The sequence below is a fragment of the Artemia franciscana genome, chromosome 2 (genome assembly GCF_032884065.1).
Source record: "Artemia franciscana chromosome 2, ASM3288406v1, whole genome shotgun sequence".
Taxonomy (NCBI): Eukaryota; Metazoa; Arthropoda; class Branchiopoda; order Anostraca; family Artemiidae; genus Artemia; species Artemia franciscana.
Genome location: NC_088864.1, coordinates 63,665,902 through 63,681,964, shown reverse-complemented (window position 1 = coordinate 63,681,964; position 16,063 = coordinate 63,665,902). Strand labels below are relative to the sequence as shown.

Here is a 16,063-nt window from a genome sequence, read left to right as displayed (position 1 = left end):
ATGATTCTGCCCTATCATTACATTTGTTGAATCTGAACTGAATCCTGCATTCTTCTTTTGAAGAAGCTGAACCTGCTCAATTAACAATATCTAGCAGATCAACCTCCATCACAAAGAACCTTTTTGAAAACGTGAAACAGACTACCAGCTGTTTGAGTCTTGCCACGTCAATACCTTTATTAATTGCAATAGAAAACGGTGAGCAGTTAAGGATTTCAACTAGTTTTATAGCATCTGCAGCGCTGGTGTTTCAAATTTGTATGTGCTTTAGTGGAATTTTCGGGGCCTTGGGAAGAATATATAGTTCGTATATGTCACACCAAAAACGGACGCTAGTAAAGTTTCGATTGCATTTGTTAGTTTTAAGAATTACATTGGAAAATTTTCAGAATTAGTAATAATTTTTCCCAAAAAAGAATTAATAGCCAAAAAGTCATATAACTTTCTTTTTCACTATAGCATTAATTCCTTATTTTAGTAATTAGTTCTATAGATTGTTTTCTTTCATAGTTTGTGCGATACTGTCAAGGGTTGTGCTTGTTATTTTTGGTAGGACATGCTTGCATGGCAATTTAAATAAACACTGGATTCATTTCTGATCCAAAGGCGCAAGTCTCGCTAGCTCAGTGCAATAATAGATATTGCTGTATCTTAGTGTAAGCTTACCTCCATTCCTATTTGAATTTTCAATTATTGCAGTAGGCAAAATTCAACATTTTGTAGCTTTAAGTTTTGAGGTATTTAAAAGTTTGGTGGTCATAAGATGTCTTGAGCGCAGGGTTGCCATCCAGTGACAGAAAAATCACTAGATTTTAGTGACTTTCTGGTTAATTTAGTGATTTTCTTTAAAAATCTAGTAGTTTACGTGAAAATTTTGTGATTTTTTTTTGTTTAGGCAATAAAAAAATCACTAGAAATAGGGATGAATCACTAGGGGGTGGTAACCTTGCTCATTTTGGGAGATCATTGGAGATCATTTTATTTTATTTTATTTTTTTTTATGCAAAGATTAGCCAAGGGCAGGTGAGTCTAAGCGGTTTAAAGGAGGAGTCTAAGTGGTTTAGAAGGGGGAGTCTAAGAGGTTTAGGGGGTGGTGGGTAATGTTAATTATTGACATTTTCCCGAGCGCATGGAAAAATCTGCCTACTCTTCTGTGCAATAGTTCTGTAAATCGCCAGTGATTTGGTTTAACTGTGAAATATTGTTGTTTCGTATTGCAATTAACACGGAAATACTAATTGTACTTTCAAGAAACTGTAATATAAAATCCTTAAGCGTAAAATGAAGACAAGACATCAGTCACCTCATAGCTCTATGGCCTGTAACAGGGGGGTGGTGGTGTGGGGTGATAATCTACCTTTTTGTGTTCAAAGTAAAAAAAAAAGAAAAGTCTGGAGTAATCTATTGTCAGGAATTAATATGGAAAACTTTGTCTATGTAATATAGCGGACTTACATCATTATTAGTTTATTCCAGAGCTTTCGAAATTTTTCCAAATTTCTATTGACTTCTACAAATTTCTTTGAAAGAAAATTGGGTGTACCGAAATCTCCCAGAAAACTAACACTGAGTAAAAATTAAGTATTTTTGTTTACTGTTAACGTTTGTGCATTTATGCAGGTTTAATTTCTGGGAAGATTTCTAGGAACCAAATTTTCTTTAGGGAAAATTGGGGGGTAGTGTATGTAGTAGTTTATTCTCCTGGTCATTCCGAAAACCATCTGTAATAGCTACTCTGGTATTCAAACAACATTGGATTTTCTCAGATAATGGTTGGGGAGATATACGTGTTTTTTTTATCAGTTTAAGACTGCTAAATAGATGAAACGAAATGAAAGAGACCAGGTGCTGAAAGTACTAAAAATTTCAAAATAAAGTGTTTTTACCTCCTGGCCCTACGATAGGTGTATTCATATTTGACTTCGCGATTTTCTAAGATTTTACCTAATTTGCTCAAACTTATTTCTGCTAAATTTTTGTCCATGTTTCTTTTTTCGGATTTTCGCCCCCATATTACCAAAAACTGCATTACCTTAAATTGAGGTCTTTTTTTTATTAGAAGTTGAATCCCGAATTTTTGCCTAGTTTTGTAGATATAATATGTCTGTGTGAGTTTTAACTAAACGAATTCCAACTATCAGTTCTTTCTTCTCTTTCCTTGGTATTTTAGGGTTTATGTTATTTGTGAAGCAGACTATTATATAACAAGCTATTATATAACAACTATTAACAAACTATTATACAAACTATTAAAAAACTATAATATAACAACTATATTATACTAACAACTATTAACAAACTATAAACTATTAACAAACTATTATATAACAAGCTTACAACTAACACGCCCCAAAGGCATACGATCATGAAATAGCTGAACCATAAGTTTCTGATCTGTACCTAGCCAAAATTGTGATATTAATAAGACAGTTTCTTAGAGAATAACCAAAACCTATTTTAAAAACAGAAAATCTACTTATTTTCACATATTTTCAGCGTATTTTTAGAACTCTTAAGTTGTGATAAAGTAAAAAAATTAATGGCAATGGACACACTAGAGACATCTGATATGTCTCAATCACGAGCCTTATATACAAATCCTGACAACGGTTGAAATTGCACGTCATGCAAGGTGTGATGCTTCAATAATAACGCCACCTTTTTCTTGTAGATTTAGTATGGGTATTGAAGGTGATATTCCAACCGATCAGTCGGAGGAATCAGCAAAACACTTGGATCAGTATGTCTTCTGTGCATATATGGGGATATGTGTATTGTATTGTTTGTTTATGAGATCAGAAAGCCATAGGTGTAAACTTTGTGAAAGGGACTGGGTGAAAACGTCCTTGACGATCTGCTTTGGCTCTCTAATTCTCCTCCCCCTATGAATAAATAAAACAGCTATGCAATTTCAAAATGTTGTTAGATAGCATAATCTTTTGTTAGTATATTAACATTACGAAGTACCAACGAAAAAGGGAAAAGCTTTGCACATAAATGTAGAAATTTTCCTGGACTCTAAATGGGGAAATTCAACTGCAAATGATAGAAAACAGTAGAAAGATGAAATGTAAAATATCCCTTAACTAAGGCCCAAATGATAAGGTTAAAAGTTTGAGCAGCTTTAACTCTAATAAATGTAAACATTAGCAAAACTTTCAATTTCGTTGTAATTAGGATATGAATATCTAATGTTGCGTTAAAGTTTAATATTAAACTCGATTGACATCAGATAATTAAAAAATTCAAGTATATTTGAAAGACATTTATAGCAGAAGCAAGATTTTGGCTGACTCAAAACTAATAAATTTGGAATGCCTGATTTGAAACTTTGCATAATTTAGATGTATACCCCCCTCCCCCTCGAACAAATTAAGCTCTGGATGTTGTCTGTTTCTGCTTTCTTTTGGCTTAGTTGATTACTCATATATTCAGAATTTTCTTTGAATCCAAAATGTGATATTTCTTCTGCTTGGGCTCATAAAAATGATATCTTGGATGCGTACAAAAAATGTTCTTACATTCCATTTATTCTTAACAATAAAAAAAAAAAAAACATTAATAATATATTCTGACTTCTCTTACTTTTGTTAAGCTCATGTTAAGAGTAAAAAATTTCCTTTTGAATTCACGCTGTCAATTTGATAGTTCTTAGCACAAATCCTAATAGATATAACTATTAGACTATACTCTATAAAGGCTACATATTCTAAAATACTCTATAACTATTGTTAATTCTCTGAAAATTAAAATAATAAGAGTTACTTATTGAAACAAGATTGCTTTCAAAACGAATTTTTCTTGCTTTCAAGTATTAAAGTTAAAAGCAACTGGACCCATACCAAATCAAAAGAACAGAAGTACAATATCTTGACACATGCGTCAAATATTTATTGCAATGCTCCCATATACAAGATATATATTTCCTTTTGTAATAAGATGTTATTTATCATTTTTATGATTAAAAACGTTATGATCGTTAATATTTTTGCCTGTCTTTACTGAAATGTTAAACTATTTTGAATGTTTAAGTATATAATTCTTCTGTTTAAAAACATAATTTTTGAAGATACATAATGCCACGAGAAAACATTTGTAAAACAAATAATAAGTGTCCTTTTTAAGATCTATTAATGGTCATTAAGGCCTCTGTCCTGCTGGGGGCTTAAATGAACTCTGAAGGATAGTAACACCCCCTTTTAGAAGCTATTTCCTAAGATATATTATATCATTACATATATCGATATATCGATATATTACGATATATCGATATATTACGATATATCGTACATCATTTAAAGCTTTATGATGCGTTGTTTAGCTTGGTGGTATCTTTGTATGTGATCAGTTATGTTATTTCTTCTTTCTGTCTTTTTTTTTGCTTTTATTTTCTTTAAAATAAATAACTATTGGGTTATTTATTCTTGTTTCTTCGAAAAATAATTGCTGTTTCTAAAGTTTTTCTCTTAAAATTCTTAAAGCTGGAAAATGAATTCAAAACTTTACAAGTATCCCCGTTTTCGTGTAACACATACAAACTATTTTTTTTGTCCAAAGTCCCAAAAATTCCACCGAGACTCATAAAAATTTGAAGCGACAACATTGTGGATCCCATAGCAAGTTTTTCCATTATTTCTTATTTTGTAAAATTGTTAATCAAACTGTGTTTTCAGCTACTGCTGTTGATCTGGGTAGTATGAATTGATTTGTTGAATGTAGGGTCATCAAAACTAAACGGTTGCACTAGCTGAATAATACAAATAATAACAACAATTGAGATCCAAGGTCAGGTTCTAGATAAAGGGCTTTTTATGAACCCAGGGCCTAAAATATCCCTCGAAAAGGTATTGTTAAACTACTCTCTTCGCCCCATAGGAATTCCTTGGGCTCAGAAGATTGGATAGAAGATAGGTAAATCAGAAGACAGACAATCTAAACCTTGACAAAATATATTTGACCTAGTGAAATTTTAGACAATGAGATATTTTGTTATTTTGGAAGGTAGTTGAGTTAAGTGATGATATTTTCAAAAATGGATCCAGAGTCTCAATGATTCTCCGTGAAGGTCTCTTGGAGTATCCAACTCCTACCCTTCCCCCTCCAAAGGACCCTGACCTTTGACGGCCTTTGAAAATTTGCGTTTTATAAAAACAAAATCTTCAGAAATAGATCTGCAGCTCAAATAAGGGACAAAGAAAACGTTCCGAGTTTCATACCTCTGTCAATCCTGATTGACATTGTGTTAAAGATTTTGAAAATTATTTTTTTGAAATCTCAGTAAGAAACTTGAAATAGCTGAAAATGCTGCTGGAAATCCAAGAGGTGGTGTTTTCAAAACCAGGAACCTAAGAAAAAGTATAAATATTTCTATAAATGTTTTTTTTTGCTAAAATTAATATTGACAATTGTCGGATTTACCTGTCTTCAATGAAATCTAAATAAGGATAGGGTGGATATAGTAGCATCGCTCGTCTAGAATTTTACCGAAACGAAATGTAAGCGTCAGCTTGTTGTAATACAGATGACCAAAACGAGACCAAATCTCTTAATGGATCTTAAAGACTAATTGAAGAGATCCTGGGTCTTATCAAAGTGCGATGCTATTTGAAGCTGCGTTTATGTATATATGTCTTAACCTTTCTACATAATGAATCTATTAAACCCTTGGACATAAATTTTTACTCCATGGGCAGAATTATTTTAAAAACTCACCACACTCCCGGATACGGTATCATAATATCAATTGAGAAAAGTGCGTATCATTTCAAACTTTATACAGTTTCAGGGGATAGAATATAATGTTAAAAAATTTATAAACAACCTTAAACTATTGTTCTTCGTTCCTAAAATATTTTTCTCCATTTAATAGTCTCCGCTAGTAATTTTGATACATGTACAAATATATATTTATCTCATTCCCCACGATACCATAGTGGACGTTAATGATTCTCTCATGACCATAAGACACTAGAGAGAATATGTACAGTAGCGACAAAGGCTATGCTCTCCATTAAAAATATGTGACACAGATTTAAAACCACAAAAGATTCAAACTCCACCATTGCGCACGCGTGATTCCAATGTACACATCACGATAAGCCTATGTAAAACCTGTATATATTCTCTCTACTGTAGTAGCAACTAAACTAAGGTTCTGACGTATATCCTAATGGTCTAAACGTACGGTATCAAATGTGTGTCATGTTTGGAAAAAGAAGTTGCTACTGGTATATCTTTAAACTGTGGATCCCACAAAGACCTTGTTGGTAATTTTAAAGGATCGTTGAGCAATTTTGAGAGGTCAGTGTCCTTTGGAAGGGGAAGGATACTAGTTAGATACTGCACAAGACCTTCACGGAGAATCATTGAGACTCTGGATCCATTCTTGAAAATATTGTCACTTAACTACCCAGATCAACTGTCGGGAAAAAAACTTTTATTGCTTATTGATTTCAACTATATAAGGGACCGATTCGCGACAAGCGGTGTTTAAATAACAAAAAAGTGTCAATCGTAATTAGTTAATGTAAAGCGAGGAAAGTTTGTACGATGGGCTAGTAAAAATCCTCACCGGTATTTACTGAAAAAGCAAGATGTTTGAAAACTGCCACGCTCACATTTTCCTAATCAGGTTGTGTCACTAAACAAGTTTACCGTCATCAGTTTGGTCTTATTTAAGATTTGCAAGGTTTCCCTAAAAATATTATTCATTTATTGAACTTATTGATTTACAAAATAGAGAAAATAGTGAAACCTATATATAGTTTTTAAGGCCATGAATACATGAATAGGTCAATTTAAATTTGGCGCTAAAAACCACTAATCAGGATTACTTTCCACTAACAAGCCTGTCGAAGTTTGGCTAATTCTTGTCTTCTCGCAAATATCGGTCTGAAGGCTTTCCGCTATTTGCAAATATAGCGCAAAAAGATAAGCCGGCTTCGCTAGCTCGCTCGAAATAAAGCCCTACTGAAACACCACGTTTCTCCTGCGCATCTTTACAGTATTATTTTTATTAGGTATCCAAATCCCCAAATTGGTAGTTTTAATTCATTTTGTTTATATTCACTGGTTTCAAAGATAATTTGTAATCTTTCAGAGATGCCGTTTTGAAACTCGCAAGGCCAGTCAGTTCTGAGAGTTGTTTCCATGAACTTGGAATCGAACACGGAAGTGATGATTTAAAGATTCTCCAACAAGTTTGTTTTGCCGTCACAGAGAGGGCTGCCATCCTTCTCGCTATATGTAAGATATTTGTATACTCCTCTTCTGTTTAAGGTGTCAAAGCTAAATTATTTCTTTAATCATAATGCCTTATTTTTATCCTATTTCAATACTACTACTACTACTAACAACGCACCACACCACCAAGCTGCCAGGGGCCAACACAACTCATTGCCAAGTACTTGGCCATTATAGGACCAATTGTAAATGCATTGCAATTAATTACTCTTAATACCTTCTAGGCTGCCTAGCTGTCACGGATTCTAAATTATCTTAAATGCCATAAGTCCAAGGCAAAACATGTTGTTCAAGAGTTCTTTAAAAAAGTACAGCGATAGCCACACATCTAGGCCTTGAGGAGGAATTTTCAGCAAAGCCTAAAATAAAAAACAAAACAAAGAACAACAGAACTATAGGAATAATCATTTGGCCAAAGATGTCAGCAAATTTTGGAAAGTGTCTCTCGTTATTCCATTTCTGGCTTAAGTAATCAGTTTTTTGGACATACGTGTTCTTGAAGCAAACCCACCACCATTTGACTGAAAAAGATTCACCCCCTCCACTTGCTTAAGATCTCTTTAATAGAATTAGTTCATACAAATAAAACCATTGCGGGTCTATGGATTGGATGTCATTCACGAGCTAGAATTGTGGAGAAAACTCTGGGAAAAAGATTCACACAGTATATAAGATATATATGCTATATATATCACGTATATATAAGGTATATAACAATACTATATAAGGTATATAATGATATAAAAGGTAAATAAGATATAAAAGATCGCAAAATATCAGATGCTCTTTGAAAAACTGACGCATTCTTCCTAGAGATGAAAAATTCTTTGCTTATACTTATTACTTTGTCAAATCAAGTTATTTATCAAGTTATTTATCAGTTATTTATCAAAACACGGGTGCATAGCACAGTGAGCAAAAACCTTCTCAATGAATTAGCCTCGACGAGGTTCATATAAGAGAAAGAGAGAAAGATGGGCTTATGAATATAAATAAACAAAACAAAACAAGCAAATGATCCAAATTTTAGCAATGTATATATTCTAACACTTACGAAAAAAAAATTCTTAGTTGGCAAGCTGGGGCTTTGAAGCCTTTTTTTTATCTCTTTAAACTCGACTCGCTTTGGTCAGTATCTCTTACCTAATACCCTCACATGAGAATTTTTTCAGTGTTCTCTTCTTATTTGTGTGTGTGTGTCAGGGGGGAGGAGTCTATAATCTTTACGTTTTGCATTGTTCCAAAATTTATTTTCAAATTCTCACATTTGTAGTTTTACTACAACTGTAGTAAAAATACAGTTATACTACAACCTGATCCCATCCTCTGCCACCTTTTTTTTCCTAAGGTCGTCCGATCACAATTTTGAGATAGCCATTTTTCTCATCATAGTTAAAACACCCAATAACTATGCCTTTGGATATAACATGACTCCCCTACCCCAAAGCCCCAGGGTAAAGGTCTTTAAGTCATAAGATTTTTTGTCCAGTTTTTGCACATAGTATTTGTTATTGTGAAGTTTGTTCGGGCTTACAACCTCAATACACATACAAATAAAAACAATACGAAAAAGGAGAGGAAAAAAAGGAAAAAAAGAGGGAACTGAAAAAGGGTTTGATGTTGCACTCATAGATTTGGCTATGATACATTTTGCTAAAATCCAAGAAGATTGTGTTTCAGGTTTATGGAGAGAAAATTTATGTTTCAAGTGAATTCTGTGCCACTGCCCTCTTCTTCCATGTCAATTCCTGTTTAAGTGTGATCGATGTTTTTGTCAGCCGGTTCTGGTCCTCTCAATTTATTATGTTCTACTCAGGCTAATTTCTGAAATGTATTTCTATTCGAACTTCTCAAATCAACATTGAACAAATACTACATTGTTTACACATAGATCGAAACCAGTCCTGCCATTTTTTAATTTATTTGAAAACATACTGCATTGTTTAGACATAGATCAACACCAGTCTTGGCATTTTTTTGTTTAATTAAAAAAAAATTACTACATTGCTTAGAGTTAAATCGACACCAGTCCTGGCATTTTTTTTTCTTATACATTCTCGTATTTTTAATACATCAAGTTACAAATAAATCAATATTCTTGACTAGGGTTATACTATGTCATCAATCAATTAGGTGCTGCCATTCTTCTATTGGCTACAGCTTATCATAGAAATTTTGTCAGGCAATCGTCACTATATCTCCTGATAATAAGCTGTTCTTTGTCTTCTAAAGTAATGATGTGTCTTGAAGCATTTGTCCGTTGTGTGTATTAATCGCCCCTATAACTGGTAATTATCCAATTACCGTGACAAGCAGTACACTATGTCATTAAAGAATTAAGTGCAGTCATTCTCCTATTGGGCTCAACTTGTTTTTGAAGTATTAGTAGGCGACTGTCACAACATCTGCTGATAATAAAATATTGTTTGTCTTCTAAAATAATGTTGTATCTGGAAAATATTTGTCTGTTGTATAGTCTTATCACCCCCTATGGCTGGTAATTATCCAATTACCGTGACAAACAGTATACTATGTCATTAAATAATTAGGTGCAGACATTCTGCTATTGGGTTCAACTTGTTTTAAAGTATTAGTAAGTGACTGTCACAACCTCTGCTGATAATAAGATATTGTTTGTCTTCTAAAGTAATGTTGTATCTGGAAAATATTTGTCTGTTGTATAGTCTTATCACCCATATGGCTGGTAATTATCCAATTACCGTGACAAACAGTATACTATGTCATTAAATAATTAGGTGCAGACATTCTGCTATTGGGTTCAACTTGTTTTAAAGTATTAGTAAGCGACTGTCACAACCTCTGCTGATAATAAGATATTGTTTGTCTTCTAAAGTAATGTTATATCTGGAAAATATTTGTCTGTTGTATAGTCTTATCACCCCTATAGCTGGTAATTATCCAATTACCGTGACAAACAGTATACTATGTCATTAAATAATTAGGTGCAGACATTCTGCTATTGGGTTCAACTTGTTTTAAAGTATTAGTAAGCGACTGTCACAACCTCTGCTGATAATAAGATATTGTTTGTCTTCTAAAGTAATGTTGTATCTGGAAAATATTTGTCTGTTGAATAGTCTTATCACCCCTATAGCTGGTAATTATCCAATTACCGTGACAAACAGTATACTATGTCATTAAATAATTAGGTGCAGACATTCTGCTATTGGGTTCAACTTGTTTTAAGGTATTAGTAAGCGACTGTCACAACCTCTGCTGATAATAAGATATTGTTTGTCTTCTAAAGTAATGTTTTATCTGGAAAATATTTGTCTGTTGTATAGTCTTATCACCCCTATGGCTGGTAATTATCCAATTACCGTGACAAACAGTATACTATGTCATTAAATAATTAGGTGCAGACATTCTGCTATTGGGTTCAACTTGTTTTAAAGTATTAGTAAGCGACTGTCACAACCTCTGCTGATAATAAGATATTGTTTGTCTTCTAAAGTAATGTTGTATCTGGAAAATATTTGTCTGTTGAATAGTCTTATCACCCCTATAGCTGGTAATTATCCAATTACCGTGACAAACAGTATACTATGTCATTAAATAATTAGGTGCAGACATTCTGCTATTGGGTTCAACTTGTTTTAAAGTATTAGTAAGCGACTGTCACAACCTCTGCTGATAATAAGATATTGTTTGTCTTCTAAAGTAATGTTGTATCTGGAAAATATTTGTCTGTTGAATAGTCTTATCACCCCTATAGCTGGTAATTATCCAATTACCGTGACAAACAGTATACTATGTCATTAAATAATTAGGTGCAGACATTCTGCTATTGGGTTCAACTTGTTTTAAAGTATTAGTAAGCGACTGTCACAACCTCTGCTGATAATAAGATATTGTTTGTCTTCTAAAGTAATGTTGTATCTGGAAAATATTTGTCTGTTGTATAGTCTTATCACCCCTATGGCTGGTAATTATCCAATTACCGTGACAAACAGTATACTATGTCATTAAATAATTAGGTGCAGACATTCTGCTATTGGGTTCAACTTTTTTTAAAGTATTAGTAAGCGACTGTCACAACCTCTGCTGATAATAAGATATTGTTTGTCTTCTAAAGTAATGTTGTATCTGGAAAATATTTGTCTGTTGAATAGTCTTATCACCCCTATAGCTGGTAATTATCCAATTACCGTGACAAACAGTATAATATGTCATTAAATAATTAGGTGCAGACATTCTGCTATTGGGTTCAACTTGTTTTAAAGTATTAGTAAGCGACTGTCACAACCTCTGCTGATATTAAGATATTGTTTGTCTTCTAAAGTAATGTTGTATCTGGAAAATATTTGTCTGTTGAATAGTCTTATCACCCCTGTAGCTGGTAATTATCTAATTACCGTGACAAACAGTATACTATGTCATTAAATAATTAGGTGCAGACATTCTGCTATTGGGTTCAACTTGTTTTAAAGTATTAGTAAGTGACTGTCACAACCTCTGCTGATAATAAGATATTGTTTGTCTTCTAAAGTAATGTTGTATCTGGAAAATATTTGTCTGTTGAATAGTCTTATCACCCCTATAGCTGGTAATTATCCAATTACCGTGACAAACAGTATAATATGTCATTAAATAATTAGGTGCAGACATTCTGCTATTGGGTTCAACTTGTTTTAAAGTATTAGTAAGTGACTGTCACAACCTCTGCTGATAATAAGATATTGTTTGTCTTCCAAAGTAATGTTGTATCTGGAAAATATTTGTCTGTTGAATAGTCTTATCACCCCTGTAGCTGGTAATTATCCAATTACCGTGACAAACAGTATACTATGTCATTAAATAATTAGGTGCAGACATTCTGCTATTGGGTTCAACTTGTTTTAAAGTATTAGTAAGTGACTGTCACAACCTCTGCTGATAATAAGATATTGTTTGTCTTCTAAAGTAATGTTGTATCTGGAAAATATTTGTCTGTTGTATAGTTTTATCACCCCTATGGCTGGTAATTATCCAATTAATTAGGAGTACATTATGCTGTGAATGAATTAGGTGTAATCATTATTCTATTGGATGCGGCTTGTGATAGAAGAATGATAAGGTGATTGTGATCATATTTGTCGATGAATCAAGTGTTCTCTGTCTCCTATATTAATCTGGAAAATATTTGTCTGTTGTATAGTCTTATCACCCCTATAGCTGGTAATTATCCAATTAATGTAACTAGGAGTAAATTATATCATCAATGAAATTAGAATCATAATTATATTTGGTGCGGCTTGTGATAGAAGTATTATAAGGCTATTGTGATCATATTTACTGATGAATCAAGTGTTCTCCGTCTCCTGCATTAATCTGGAAAATATTTGTCCGTTATATGGGCTAACCATACCCCCAGCTGGTTACTATCCAATTACTGTGACTAGCAGTACAGCATGTCATCAACTAATTTATTAACTTCAAAAAATAATCAAAAATAATATTAATCTTAAAAACTAATAATATTATTAATTAGTAAAATATTATTAATAAAATTATCATTATTATTATTAAAAATTATTATTAACAAAATATTATTGACAAAAATATTATTAATAATAATTTATTAACTTCAAAAAAATAATCAAAAAATAATCAATCAAACTGCAAACTGCAAATAAATAATGCAAATTGCAAACTGCAATAATAAAACTGACTGCAATATAGTCTCCCAATCGGTTTCTTGATCGAGACATACAACATGGGGTATGTATATGATATCGCATAAGCATTAACGTGCCAAATTTTTGCTTTAAAGAAAAGAAAAGAGCAATATACATGGAAGAGAGATATGAGTAAAAGTAAGAGTAAAATGACAACATTATTTCTTTTCATCCTGTTTGAGGAATGTGGGAGGAGTCAAACTTTGTTATTCTGAGGGCACCACAAGTTTTACAATCCTGGCATGGTTGTAGCAGACAGCTCATCCCAACACATGGTTGAAGCTCATCACAGCACTAAGCCACGTGAGACACGTAGAACTGCTCACACCCCTACTCCGCCCCACTTAATTCTGTTATTTAATTCTTGTGCGAAAGCACAGGGTGGTTAGCCCCCAAACCCCCATTGCACTTCCTGGCTGAAGGGCCAAGAAATGGAGATCAGCACCGCCGGTAAGGACTGTAAAGTCTAATGTCGTATTCTTCATCCGTTTTTTTGCTTAATTCATGCTTTCACTCTATGTCTCCCCCTATATTTTTTACTCGTTTAGATCTTCTACTAAACGCTCTTCTCACCCTGTTCGAGTATGCCCTGCCTCTCGCTTCACCATAGAGATTTGCCAAACATTTCAAAATTTGTCTGATATATGAATAATGACCCTTGTTGCGTAAATAATCCAAATTTTAAGAGGTAATTAAGTCTGGCTAAATTTGTCTATTTTATTCCAATCTTGCGACTTGCCATTAATCTTCAGTTAGTGACAAGCCATATTTAAAGGATTATATTTGTTGGTGAATTTTTGCGCTCAAATTAACAGCAAATCTGTTTAAACTTAAAAAATCCATTAAAGTATTGAGTCTAATTCCAACGTCTATGTTTTTCAGGTCTCTCTGCAACATTAATGCGAGTGGATAGAGAGGAATGTACCATAGCAGTGGACGGGTCACTTTACAAATATCATCCAAGACTCCACCACCTACTAGAACATTACATTATAAAAATGACCCCAGGGAAAAAGGTACTTTTTTCTATAAATCGTCAGTTATAGAATATCTGTATACTTATAGATAAATAAAAAAGACATTCATGAGTTATTCTGCTCTAAATGTTTATAGAAAAACAGGCAAATATCCATAAATTTTCAGGCATAAAACTAGAATGCAATTAACCCAGTTTCATTTAAGTATAACAAGAGGGGTGACCTTCGGCTTTAGTGCATTTTAGTTTTTTTGCAGTTTTTACCTTAATTAAACAAATTAATTGCGTAAAAAAACCAAGTCTGTCGAATAATTAGTCGCGTTTAGAACAAAACTTCGCGGATGCTCCAAGCACCCAACAAAACTTCTATTTCCCGTCCAATACTGAGGACATTCTCCAATCATCTAATTGATGAGTAACCTTCATCCTACTGTTGGATCAAGTGATTGACGACAATGTCAATATTGTTTTGTAACTGATTGGTCTTTTTTGCCTCAGGTGAGAATTGAATACGTGCCCATTAAAAGATAACAAACAAATCTTTCTAGCATCATTTATAACATTGAAAAGGCTAGAAGCTTCACAGTGGGGCCATTAAACGGAAAATATCATTAGAACCTCTTTTATTGGTTCTTTCGTTAGTTGAGTTATGGTTGTGTTGTATATGTTTTATCTCTTGTATAGTTGTGTTATTTTTCTTTCATTATCTTTTATTTACTCTATTTGTCTTGTATTTTAGTGTGTTAAAAATAAATCATTACTTCTAGCAAAGAGCAACATTCTCTTGCAATACTGCTCTGGTAGCAATTTTAGATTCAACAGTATTTTAGAACTTCTTTTTAATTTACAGCTTTTTCTTAACGATAACTCTCACAACTTCTTCTTTTCTTCAACCTTTTTTTAAAAAAAAAAATTACAAAATGCACCAAAATGTTTTTATATGTATTTTTTTTACTTTTTTACGAGTTGGACAAAAATTTCAGGGGAGGAGGTGGAGGGGTTCAAACCCAGTAACCCCCCAGTTTAAAAGTTAAAAGCCTTTTCACCCAATTGAAAAAGCTAGAAGCTCCACTGTTTTGTTACTGTTATTGGAAAACAGACAAGTATCAATAGTTTCTTAGACTAAAGGTAAAATACAGCCTAGTTCCTTCTAAGCATATAATGATACAGATAGTTGTCAAAGAATCACCAGAATATCTCGGCTACGGTGTTTCAAAAGGTGCCGTGTTTCCTCGCATAAATTTTATACGAAAAGCATAAAATGTGTTTCAATGTTTTATTGCTATTGCGAAGCCATTTCTCGTAAAAGAACAATTTCAAAGATAGACAAGAAGCGATAGAAATAAATTTTAAATGAAATACTGAAAAGTTCTAACATTTTTCTTTTTAACACGGAAGAAGAACATATCCTATTCTGGATAAAGTCTAACTACCAAATTCCTTTGGAAAAACAGTTAGGAAAAAAACAGATTGAACCAATCGGTATAAAATGCTTTCTTTGAGAAATAAAGTTTAACTTTTCCGAAACATGTCATCTAGCGCCTTTTGGAATTACCTTAGCATATCTTTCAACATCTCTATAATCTTGAGAACGTTTAAGTTTCCTTGTCAATGTCAAAAAAAGATGTCATTGTCACTTTGAAATCAGTTTTTTTTTATTTTACGTGAGATGTTATAAAATTCGAGTTTATCTGATTCGATTCTTTGGCTGCATTTTAATGCTCTTGGAAAGGGGCACATCTAAAAATGGTAATGATGGCAGGTAAAAACTCCTGTTATGGTATAATTTTGATTTTAAGCGACTACATTTGAGCTTTTCTGTATAATAAATTTATTTCGGAGTCGTGTGCCCTATTTCAATGTTATTGGTGCTCTGTATTCCTAGGGGAATACAAAAGAGCCTGATGGCTAAATATCTAAAAGGTATTCCTACTGTATATTAATCTTGATTGTTTTTATCCATAACATCACTATTCGTTGCAATTAGGTTCGGGTGGAGGGTCGCAAACCCAACCGACCCTAGGCCTGGGACCTGATTAGCTAGAGAAGTCTATTGACTGTCCCTGGGGTGGGCTTCGAGTTCTATGGTCGAGTTCGAATGCTCTTGGGAGGGGGGGGGGGGCTTGTAACTTTCGAGCCGTTTCTGACATAATTCCCTTGCAGCTTC

General features: G+C 33.2%; 1 protein-coding gene across 8 annotated transcripts in view; it reads left to right on the top strand.

Annotated features, from left to right (window-relative positions):
• Window positions 1-16,063, top strand: part of LOC136043925 (hexokinase-2-like) — an 86,329-nt gene that overhangs the window by 66,000 nt on the left and 4,266 nt on the right. For 5 of the 8 annotated variants that reach the window (XM_065728979.1, XM_065728980.1, XM_065728977.1 and 2 more), the window contains exons 9-11: window positions 2,672-2,740; window positions 7,100-7,245; window positions 13,803-13,936. In XM_065728979.1, the coding sequence (XP_065585051.1) occupies window positions 2,672-2,740; window positions 7,100-7,245; window positions 13,803-13,936 (349 nt within the window). The remainder of the gene's footprint in view (window positions 1-2,671; window positions 2,741-7,099; window positions 7,246-13,802; window positions 13,937-16,063) is intronic. The other 3 variants (XM_065728984.1, XM_065728982.1, XM_065728983.1) reach the window with 1 other exon arrangement.